The 12,560-nt window shown below is 39.5% G+C and overlaps 1 protein-coding gene across 1 annotated transcript in view; it reads left to right on the forward strand.

The window, feature by feature from the left end:
* The first annotated feature begins 310 nt into the window (after positions 1–310).
* Positions 311–12,560, forward strand: part of LOC102832424 — a 20,622-nt gene continuing 8,372 nt past the window's right edge. Inside the window, exons 1-3 of the mRNA XM_006871894.1 lie at positions 311–624; positions 4,493–4,537; positions 5,688–5,830. Coding sequence (XP_006871956.1) covers positions 311–624; positions 4,493–4,537; positions 5,688–5,830 — 502 coding nt within the window. The remainder of the gene's footprint in view (positions 625–4,492; positions 4,538–5,687; positions 5,831–12,560) is intronic.

Consider the following 12,560-nt stretch of genomic DNA (forward strand, 5'->3'; position numbering starts at 1 on the left):
CTATAAAAACCAGGGAATTGACACTTGCAATCTGCCATTTTCTGTCTTAGTCTTCTCTGGCTGCAGCTAAGCTGTTGTTAAAATGCTGACTCCTGCCTTGTCCACGATAGACTGAGCTTATATATATATAATTCATGGTTTGGCACTGTAAGATCAACACTGGACTATGAACCACATGGTTGCCAGTTCAAACCCACCAGCTGCTCTTTGGAAACCCTATACAGGGTAATTATGAGTCAATACTGACTTGATAGCACTTAACAACAACAACAAAAACATATCTTTACAAAGAGAAGTTTATATCAAGGATATGGCTCAGCAGTGTAGAGATAAGAGAGTCCCCAGTGTAGGCCAGGAGAACAAAGATCTGTCAGTGGTTCTGGAAGACAGGAATCCCAAGTCAGTGCATAGAACAGGACCTCTGAGCTCCAGCAGGGGTGGTCAACCAAACCCTGGCAGGCACACTGCAGAACTGGCAGCAGGAACAAGCTTGCAGGGCCCTCTGGTGGGCATCTTGTTTTCCAGGCTCACTTGGCAGGCAGGCCTAGCAGGCAAATGCACAATAGAGCAGGCCACTGGCTCAGGTTCAAAGAAACAAATGGGAGGTTGGAGGATGACCCAGATGTGAGGTCCAGACTCAGGGTGGAAGACAGTGAGTTTCCCCTGCATGTCCATTATATTGGGAGCAGGACACAACCCTAAGGAAACAACCTTTCAATTTATTTGCTTCTTATAGCTAATCATCCTAGAGTTAACTATGCCTGCTCATAGCCAATCATCATAGAGTTAACTATTAACTGCTGAACAACAGGGAATCCTAACTCAGTCAAGTTAACATAGAACCTTAACTACCACAGTTATCAAAGACTTCATTTTGCTTGGATCCACAATCAATGCTAAATGGAAGTGGCAGTCAAGAAACCAAAAGGCATATTGTTTCAGGTAAATCTGCTGCAAAAACTCTTTAAAGTGTTAAAGAGCAAAGATAGTTTGAGGATTAATTTATGTTTGTCCCAAGCCTCATATGCATGTGAAAGGTGGACAATGAATAAGGAGAACCTGTAAGAATGGATGCATTTGTTTGGATTGTTTGGAGGGATCAGTCCCCGGAGAAGGACATCATGCTTGGCAAAATAGAGGATGATCTAAACAGAGGAAGACCCCCAAGATAATGAATTGACACAGATGCAGAAAAAATGGGTTCAAACATAAGAACAACTGTGGGGAAGGTACAGAACTGGATAGTGTTTTGTTGTGCTGTGCTTAGGGTGAATATGAACTGGCATTGACTTCATGGCACTTAAGAACAACACCATGAGACCATGAGATTTGTTATTGTATTCATTCTGAAAGTACTGTGAAGAACATTTTCCTATTGTTAACAATGTCCTGTTTATCAGTCCCTGCAGTATAACTTCTATAATCTACATATCATATAGTAATGATGGTTACACAGATTTGTAGATATGCTAAGGACCATTTTGGAGTACTGGTGTGGTGCTTTAAGGTAAGCACTGGCCTACAAATCACGAAGTCATTTGTTTAAACTTGCCAACTGCCCTTTGGAAACACTATATGGGTCTCTGAGTAAAAAACTGAATCAACAGCACTTAAAAACATATCCCAGAAGTAAACGTACATCTGGTGAGTAACTACTGTTAGTGTTTGTTCATTTCAGAGGATACTATACTAAAAAAACTCTGTCTTCAACTTATTAACTACTATACAATCCTTAAACCAAATATGGACTCCATTTCTGTGGCCTATTTATACAGGATTTAATGCATTCAGTTTACAAACTAGCCTCACTCTTGGCTTCTTCTCTTTGTATAGCATTCTCTATGTTGTCATCCCATTATTTTTTTTCCATTTTCAGTATTTCCTTAAAGCATTTTGGAACATAGGATATTGGATGTATCAGGCAGTATGCTGCACAGTAATCTGAGGCTAGAACTGACTTTTACTGCTCCCAGTTGGAATACTGAAGAATGATAAGGCATGAAGCTATAGCCAGATCATTTGGGTTTAAAGTCTTCCTCTGCCACATCCAGCTATGTTGCCTCTGACAAGTTGCTTACCTTCTCTCTGACTGAATTTCCTCAATTGTAAAATGACAATTATGATAGTGCGGCTATGCCTTCTAATAGCGCACATTTGAAAGTGAATTAATATGTAGGAAGTATTTAGAAACGTGCCTGACACTAGAAATGCCGTGCAATTTGTTACAGAAGAGTCATTGTGTCAATTCTGATTTTTTTTCCTTGAATTTATCAAATTAATGAGTTTGTCATTAATCTTAGAGCTCTGGTGTGGTACTGTAGGATAAACACTGAACTGCCAACCTCAGGGTCAGATGTTCAAACCAACCAGACGTTCTCTGAAATCCTATACAGGGTCACTACAAGTTAGAAACAATTCTGAGGCACAGAACAGCAACAATAATTAATCTTGGATCAACTGAGAAGATAACTATCAACATCATTTTCACAACATTTATATAAAGTACAACACCAATTATTCAGGTAGGAACAGAAAGTTATCCTCCTCAACAACCACTACTAGAGAACTCTGATTATTAGAAAGATCTTTCTTAATATTATAGTCAGTTGTCACTTCTCCCTGAAGTTAATATGCTGGACTGCAAGGTCAATTTGAACTACAAAGTCAGCAGTTCAATTTCACCAGCTGCTCCTCAGAAACCTTATATAGGATCTCTATGAGTTGGAACCAACTAGACAGCACTTAACAACAACAACATACCAATCTGACCAAGCATATAAATAAAGGTCCTGGTATAGCGCGGTGGGCTAATGCACTGGACTGCAAAATCAGTCTGAACCACAAGGTCGGCAGTTCAAGCTCACCAGTCGCTCCTTGGAAACCCTATGCAGGGTTGCTATGGGTCAGAACGGACTCGATGGCACTTAACAACAACAACATAAATATCTTTGAGTAATAGCTTGGTTTTCAAAATTTAATCTCCCCTACATTCAGTTCTTCCATCTAAAATCTAAGCACTTAAATTTTTTGGTATAATCTGTTGTTACTGTTAAGTGTCATTGAGTTGGTTCTGATTCATAGCAACCCTGTGTATGGTTTTTGAGGATGTAAATCTTTTTGGGAGCAGGAAGTCTTATCTTTCTCCTGTTAAGCAGGTGGTGGGCTCGAACTGCTGACCTTGTGGTTCACAGTCCAATGGTTATCATATGGAGCCACCATTATCCTCAGCTAAAATTTACATGCTACTTTCTGTTTGTTTGTTTATTTCCAGATTTCACAAAAGTTCTATTTAAAGTAGAATTTGAGAAAAATATAGAAATAATAGTTTGGGAGAGGGAAACAAAGAAAGCCAGAAGAGTCATATTCTACTAGAAGTTTCTTGGCCAGCCAGTGACCTCCTTACTTTCTGGCTCTGTGTGTAAAATCCTAAAGGAGAAATAGTGCTCCCGAAGTTCCTGCCAGTTCTAAAAGGACACAATCTCTTTGTATTTCTTAGCTAATGATACTGACCATTTTTCAAAATATCAGAACCTCCACCAGGAGTGTACAGGATCTGAAAGCAAAATTAGGAAGTCAGTTTGGATAACTGCTAACGCTTGAAAAAATTATTAAGTAGCTTATAAATTAGAACTAAGAAATAAAATGAGGTTTTTGATATTTAGGTTTGACTTTAGAAGTAATAAGTATCGGGGATACTTCTACATAGTAGTGAAATAAACTTTTATGTATAGAGGGAGGTGAAACATTCTTGGCCATAAGCTTATTTCAAGATTCAAAATGAGGGTTTTCTACTCTTCTATTTCCATGGGAGAAAGATGAGGCTTTCTGCTCCAGTAAAGATTTACAGCCTCGGAAACCCTGTACAGGGTTGCTATGAGTCAGAACTGACTCCATGGCACATAACAACAATAACTCTTCTATTGCATCAGGACACCAAAAGAATTTCCCACTATTCATCTCTGAAAATCATTTTAAAGATCTTTATATTTGTACTACAACATTTTATTACTTCAATGTTTTATGAAATGTTAAAAAGAAAAAAAATTTCATATTATCATTCTCAAGAGAAGTTTTTGGTAAATGCTGTTTAGTCAATTCTGAATCACAGCAACCCTATATCAGGTCTCCAAAGAATGGCTAGTGGGTTTGAACTGCAGATCTTGCTGTTCAAACTGACCTAGCAGTCCAGCATAGTGCCACACCAGGACTCCAACAAATACCATAGTTAGTGATGTTCTTACATGACAGTATTTGTAACTCTAGAATCCCACTTTTGACAGTGTTATCTGTTTACATGTGTGCTACTGTCACATTTGTATTCTCAGTACTTTGATGCAAGTGGGTAGTTGATAAATATGAGCTTAATTATGTTGGGAGATATGTAGGTGATTGTTTCGGGTAAATGTGTGATCTGTACAAATTTCATGATCCCAAAGAAATAGACTTTGGCCCTCCAGAGATCTAGCACTAACTTGTCTTCTTTTGTCTTCAGGTGCATAAATTATAATAATGAACACCCTATTGGTTGGTATATCTGGTAAGAACATCTCACTTTGGCTTTAAAAACATTTTATGATATACACAAACATGTAAGATTAGGGTCCCACTTCCTTTCTTAAATGATGTAAGTTAGTACATTAGATAATGCAGCTTAAGGAAATTGTAAGGGTCATGTGAATTAGTATCTACAGAAGCATCTCCTTCAGATTGCTTGTTGAACTATGATTTTTGTAAACACTTCCTGTGACAGGGAATTAACTACTTTTAATAAAAAATGTTTAACTATAAAGTCAGATACCTAATTATAAAACAATTGTTCTTTTCCCTCAAATCTCCCTAGATAACTCTTATTGACTTCTGACCTTTAAAGTCATTTAAAATAAGTCTGCAGTCTCCTTTATGAGACAACTCTTAAGACATTTAGAGATGGTTGTTTTAACCTCCTATATCTTTGATTTTGTATTTTCTAAACTAAACTTTGCAAACTCTCTCAGTTAGTTCATAAGCTCCTCAAAGGCACAGGGCCAGTATTTGAATCAACAACACCAGCATCTAAAGTATGTTTGTTGTTATTATGAGGTGCTGTGGGGGCAGTTCTAACTCATAGAGACCCTGCATATTGTTTTGCAGGAGCAGCTGGTGGGTTTGATGCACTAACCTTGCAGTTAGCCATCCAGTATTCCTGTTTTGTGGTGCTATAGGTTCAGCCATGGATGAGAACGGCAATTGAAACCCACCAGCTGCTCCTCAGAAACCCTCTACAGGGAGGGTCACTATGAGTCGGAATCAACTCAATAGCACATAGCAACAATAACTACTTATCCTATAGTGCCACACCTGTTAAGGTGCTTAAATATTAGTTAAATGGATGAATGATGGCTGAGTCAAAAGAAAAATGGTGAATTCCTTTTAACATAAAGAAATGACTCCTTTGAAAATCTTCTAATATTCACATGCAACAATTGACACTTCCCAGCATGACTGGCTCACTCTGTGCTAAAGAAATCTCAGGCCCAGTGGGGGTGTATGGATAGTGAAGCAGAGGATTCTTAAGGGACTCAGCATCCAAGATTGCTCACAGTGGGCCTACCTGGGTCTTTGCCTCCTGTCAGGAAAGTAATAAGAACTCTGAACTATGCATAATGCTGCACCCCACTCAACTCCTTCTTTGCTTCTTTTGGTCTCAGGTTATTGCTGCTGATTTTCCTAGTGGCTCTTCTCTGTGGAGCTGTGCTCTTCTGCCTCCAGTGCTGGCTGAAAAGATCTCAAGTTGTTTCCCCGAGACACACCATGGCCGTTTTCGCAGTTGGAGACTTAGATCATGTTTATGGTGAGTTGTCTGTAGATATCTAGACTTCCTCTTGGTGGTTTTGTGGTAAATTGAAAAGCTATCCTTTGAAAATAAGATTTAGAACAAGAGACGGTCTATTGGAGATGCCAAGGGATATATTGAGGAGAGAGACTAAGACATTTCAGAATGAGATGATAGAAGAAAGAAAGTGTCTTGGGGAACTGACTCATTGCGGAGATAGAATCTACAGACTTTACATAGTGAGAAAAAGGACAAAGGAAAAATATATAGAGTTAGTAACTACAAGTGTCTGATAGGGTTGAAAATGTAGATGAGCATCTTTTGGCATTTGTCTCTTTTGCCCTTTTTTAATGGTCTCATTACTATGCCTCTGAGTCGGTTCTAATCCATAGTCACCCTGTGTAGGGTTTCTGAGGACTGGCTGGTGAGCTTGAACCGCTGACCTTGAGGTTCAAAGTGACATTGCAATCTAGCAAATTAACCCACAGTGCCACACTAGGACTCCAAGAGGTCAATGGTGGTGATGGTGGTTATGTTGCCATGAAGTTGGTTCTGACTCATAGCAACCCTGATTAGGGTTTCTGAGGCTGTAAATCTTTATGGGAGCAGAAAGCCTCATCTTTTTCTTGGGGAACTGCTGGTAGTTTCAAACTGCTGCTCTTGAGGTTAGCAGCCCTACTCAACCACTACGCTACCAGAACTCCTTAAGAGGTCAATACAGATATATTAATTCAGTAATCTGTGCCTAACAGCATTGATTGTGGGGCTATAGGATCACTTTCTCTATACTACCCCAAAATTGCTAGGAATAAGAAATTGTTTCTTTCAGAGCATCCCTTTATAAACATTAAATGCAGACCACACCCACATGTGACTTGATTCACACTCTCTTGTCTCACCCTAATCCTGCCTCATTAATATAATGACAACTCACTCCAAAATGGTACCATAGGGGCATAGTCCAAATGGAGGGCTACTCCAGAAGAGTCATAATAACTAATTCACTGCACCTCAAAAATCATTAAAAAATTGAGTTGGACACCTATGGTCCAGTCAACTCATTTCCAGACAGTGAGTATAACCTCATATTCTGGTTCTAGGCATTTCTACCAGGTGATTCCAATATGGCAAGAAGTGCCCCTCAGAATCCTCATTGTCTTTCTCATTTTATCCTTTCCTCTCCTAGCCTGTGAATATAGTTTCTAGTTTCATTTTGTACAAGGGACAGTTATTATCTTCTAGCTTGAATTGCATTACAAAACTGTCTTATATTGATTTTTGTCCTGGAAGTTATGAGATCAATTGTTTCTACCCATTTATTTTTCTCTTGCTCATACAGGATTGGGGTTTGGCTATCCCACTCCTATGTCCATATTCCATCTTATCCCAGAGATGTTCAGAATGACTGTATAGGCAGTGAAAGGCACGAACTCAAGGGGTGCCAGTCACAGTCACTGATGTGGATGTTGCCCTTGGGGTTGTGCCTTTTGACATTCTTACTTACATTTACAAACAGAATGCAAAACAGTCAGTTTAGAAAGTCACAGTCTTTGTATTTTTGTTTCTTCTTAAATTGGAACTTTTGAACATAAATTTTGGAGAGTAAATATTTTAAGAAATTTTTAAACCCAGTCTCACATTGCATCTCCTTTCCCCACTAGGTCCTCATTAACAGCTTTATTTCCCAAGCAAATGATTTTTCCTATGTGAGATCTTTCCAAGAGTGAAATTAGAGAACTATTCCAGGATCTTTCAGTGGCTAGACGTGAGAGCATGTGCCCACAGTTTGGGACTGAATCTAACCATTGCTCTATCCATTTGTTCACAATGCAGGTTATGGGTTTGCACTTGTGAGTCTTCCTCTCAGCTGCTATTAAGAAGGGGTGGTGGAAAATGAGAAATCATTGGACTAACACTGCTGACATATTAGAATATAAAATAGGATTTCTGGACTCCCTGCCACTCCTTAAGTACAAAGGGGAAGATAAGATATTCTGCCCTGAATACAGAATGTGGTGAATGGATCATTTAAAACACTTTAATGGGGAAACTAGATTTGATATATTAACCCTGGGCACCTCCTAGACCTTTATTTTATTTCTCCAAAACTTATTTTACTTTATTACCACTATTTGCTGAATATATTAGTTGAAATTGCTCTGCTTTTCTTACCTGTGGGTCAGAGGTTTGACTCTCAGGTTCTGATGGAAACTACTCTCTACCAAGAAAAGTTAAGAGAAGAATTTCAGCAGGATATCAGAGACTTGGTTTGACTCAACTTTACTTATGTTAGAATACATGAAAGAGAACATTTCCCTCAATGGTCATTTTTACCAAAATTTCATGGCTTAGGTTTTACATGATCATCATCAGAAATACTGATGTAAGAAAGGAAAACACATGGCTTTGGAGCCATAGGAAGGTTTAAGTGTGATGTGGCCAGCACAACCCATTCTAATGTCTGATAGAATTTCTTGTCTTGGAAAGGTCCTAGGGCAACAGCAGCATCTCCTGAGCCAATGATCACATCGGTTCAGAATTCTCTGCTGCTTCAGGGCTCAGATTGCTATTGGATTTACTTTTCTGTCTAGTAGGATTCATTTTTCCCAGATGGCTAATCCTGGAATCGATGAGCTGCTCTGAATTCAGTTTGTTCAGTAGAGAGACACTGATACTGGACTCAACTGCCACCTTCCATGTCTGTAACATGTAATGGCAAAACTATTTACCTATAAAAAGGAGAGAAATAATCCTACTGGTATTCCCCTTGGAGGTAAGGAGCAGGAGGAAGTCTAAGAAAAAGAGGGGGAGGAGGAAGAGACAAAAGCCAAGAAGAAGAGAAAGGCGAAGGATGAAGAAAAAGAGGAACAAAAAATTACAGTTTGAAGTTGGAGATATTTTATGGACCCCCCCCCAAAATTGTTTTATATAAATCTTAAAATGATCTTTGTGTGTGTGTGTAGTTGCAAAAACCATGTGGAAGTCATGTCTGACTTCCCCTTTCTTCAGAAGGGGGAAATAGAATCATCCCTAGGCTGATTTCTATGAAATGGAGATCAGTCATGTTTCTACCCTACAACCTTCTTTACTCTAGTCTGACACCAACCATCCCTCCCACAGCACTCTCTGCGTCACATCTGGGTTCAATAATCCATTGCAATGGCCACATAGAACTCATAACAAAACTCACGATTTTGGGTTTTATTAGGGAAGTGAGGAGGGTCAAAACCAACTCAGGACGCAGTAGTTCTCTAGTCAGGAACATCTCTTGTCTGTCATACTGCAGGCATGCCTCACTCTTGTCTATGGTCTCAATCATGTGACCCCTTGGCCTCTGTCTTGCTTAGGCAAGTGTTACAAAGCTCTTTAACCAGTCTGTGTAGGCACTCAGCTTCCTACTTGTAGGCACTTAGCTTTACTTAGCCCCTAGGCCTAGTGCTGGAAGTTATTCTGTCTGTCCATGCCGCTGCCTCTGCTGCTGTCTCTGCTGTTATCTCTGCTGTCTTCCCTTGCCATTGTCTCTTCTTGTCTCAGACACTCTCATACTGATGGTCTTAGGATCTTCAGTCTCTGCTGCTGAGATGGCTTCTTTTAAACCTCGTTGGAAAACAAAAACTAACCAATTCCAGCTTTAGAGTCCTGTATACCTTATTTGCATAGTCCTATCCAATCACTTTACGGAAAGATAAGATGGAAAAGCTCCATATCATCAGTGAAAACAAAGCCAGGGACAGATTATGGAACAGACCATCAATTACTCATATGCAAATTCAAACTGAAGCTGAAGAAAATGAAAACAAGTCCACAAGAGACAAAATATGACCTTTAATTTATCCCACCTGAATTTAGAGATCATCTGAAGAACAGATTTGATACATTAAACACTGAAGTCTGAAGACCAGAAGAGTTGTGGGATGACATCAAGATCACCAGACATGAAGAAAGCAAAAAGTCATTGAGAAGACAAGAAAGAAAGAAAAGATCAAAATGGATGTCAAAAGAGACACTGAAACTTGCTCCCAGTGTAGATATGCTAAAGCAAATGGAAGAATTGAGGAGGTCCAAGAGCTGAACAGAAAATTTCAAAGATCAGCTTGAGAAGATAAAGCTAAATATTACAATAAAATGTGCAAAGATCTGGAATCAGAATACCAAAAAGGAAGAACATACTCAGCATTTCTCATGCTGGGGGACTGAAGAAAAAAATCAAGCCTTGACTTTTATTATTGAAAGATTCTCTGGGCAAATTATTGAATGATGCAGAAAGCATCGAGAGAAAATGGGAGGAATACACAGAGTCACTGTACCAAAAGGAAATGGTTAATGTTCAAGAGCCAATGATAATTACGGAGGAAGTCCAAGGTACGTTGAAGGAATTGGCAAAGAACAAGTTCCCAGGAATTGATGGAATAAAAATTGAAACCTTTCAAGAAAGTGAGGCAGCACAAGAGGCACTCACTCATCTCTGCAAAGAAATTTGGAAGACAACTATCTGGCTGACTGATTGGAGGAGATCTATATTTGTGCCCATTCCAAAGAGAGGTGACCCAACAGAATGTGGAAATCATTGGACAACTCTTTGATATCTCATGAAAGCAAAGTTTTGCTGAAGGTAATATAGAAACAGCTACAATCATACATTGACAGAGAACTTCCAGAGGTTCAAGCTGGATTCAGAAAAGGCCATGGAATAAGGGAAATCATTGCTGATGTCCGATGGATCTTGGCTGAAAACAGAGAATATCAGAAAGATGTTTACCTGTGCTTTATTGACTATGCAAAGGCTTTCTATTGTGTGGATCATGACAAGCTATGGGCAACATTGAGAAGTATGAGTATTCCAGAACACTTAATAGTGCTCATGAGGAATCTGTACCTGGACCAAGAGGCAGTTGTTCAAACAGAACATAGGAACACTGAATGTTTTAAAATTAAGAAAGGTGTGCGGCAAGGTTGTATTCTTTCACCATACTTATTCAACCTGTATGCTGAGCAAATAATAAGAGAAGCTGGGTTCAATGAAGAAAAACGTGGTATCAGGATTGGAGGAAGACTCATTAACAACCTGTGATATGCAGATGATACAACCTTGCTTGCTGAAAGTGAAGAGGACTTAAAACATTTACTGATGAAGATCAAAGACCACAACCCTCAATATGGATTACATCTCAATGTAAAGAAAACAAAAATCTTCACTGCTGGATCAATAAACAACATTCTTATCAATAGAAAATATTGCAGTTGTCAAGGACTTTATTCTTCTTGGATCAACTATCAACGCTCATGGAGGCAGCAGTCAAGAGATCAAATGACATATTGCATTAAGCAAATCTGCTGCACAAGACCTTTTTAAAGTGTTGAAGACCAAAGATGTCAGCTTGAGGACTAAGGTGCGCCTGACCCAAGCCATTGTATTTTCAATAACCTCATATGCATGTGAAAGCTCGACAGTGAATAAGTAAGACCATAGAAGAATTGATGCCTTTGAGTTATGGTGTTGGAGAAGAATATTGAAAGTGCTGTGGGCTGCCAAAAGAACCAATAGATCCATTTTGGAAGAAGTGCAGCCAGAGTGCCCCTTAGAGGCCAAGATAACCAAACTTCGTCTCTCATACTTTGGATATATTGTCAGGAGGGAGCAGTCGCTGGAGAAGGATATCATGTTTGGTAAGGTGGAGGGTCAGAGGATAAGAGGAAGACCCCCAACAAGATGGATTGGCCAGGTGGCAGCATCGATGGACTCAAGTTTGGCAACAAGAGTAAGGTTGGCCCAGGATCGGGCAGTGTTTCGTTCTGCTGTGCATAAACTTGCTATGGGTCGGTACTGACACAATGGCACCTAACAACAACAACAACAATCTAATCACTTGGTGGGAATTAAGAAGACGGTGGATAGAAAAGCCATATCAAGTGAATTCAAGGAACCACAGTGGTAAATACAACCTTGTATATATAAAACAAGACATTTTAACTTTTTTTTTTTTTTGCATGATTATTATTCACTTTCAATTTTGCTCCCTGAGCAATGAGTACCCCTGCTCCCTCCCTCCTGCTACAACTGGTTGTTGTTGTTGTTGTTGTTAAGTGCCATCGAGTCGGTTCCGACCCATAGCGACCCTGTACAGGTTTTCCGAGGGTGTAAATCTTTACTGGAGTAGAAAGCCTCATCTTTCTCCCACGGAGCAGCTGGTAGTTTTGAACCGCTGACCTTAAGGTTCGCAGCCCGATTCTTAACCACTACACTACCAGAGCTCCTAATCACCAATAAATTTTAATCTCTATAAACTTGCCTATTCTAGATGTTGTTGTTATTAAGTCCTGTCGAGTTAGTTCCAACTCATAATGACCCTGTTTAGGGTTTCCAAGGAGCGGCTAGTATGTCCTTGCAGTCCAAACCGACCTTGAGATGGACTGCTTATACTACAGTGCCACATCATATTTCATATTAATTGGATCACACAATACTTATCATTCTGAGACTGAATTATTTCATTGCTAAGTATATTCTAGTTTTATCATGTAACATGTCCTTGATCCAGTCCCAGAAACTTATGATGAGAGGAATACACAGTCATTGTATCAAAAAGAATTGGTCAAAATGGGGGGTGGGGGACTACAAAGGCAAGAAGTGACTGGCTAACAAGCTTTCAAGAGGGAACCTAGATCTAGAGGGCATGGAGGAAGGTAGAATCTCCAGTGAGTAGTATTCAATCTGTCTAGGCAGGGTTGATGCAATGAAATGCAGATG

Source organism: Chrysochloris asiatica, unplaced genomic scaffold, assembly GCF_000296735.1.
Source record: "Chrysochloris asiatica unplaced genomic scaffold, ChrAsi1.0 scaffold00177, whole genome shotgun sequence".
NCBI lineage: Eukaryota > Metazoa > Chordata > Mammalia > Afrosoricida > Chrysochloridae > Chrysochloris > Chrysochloris asiatica.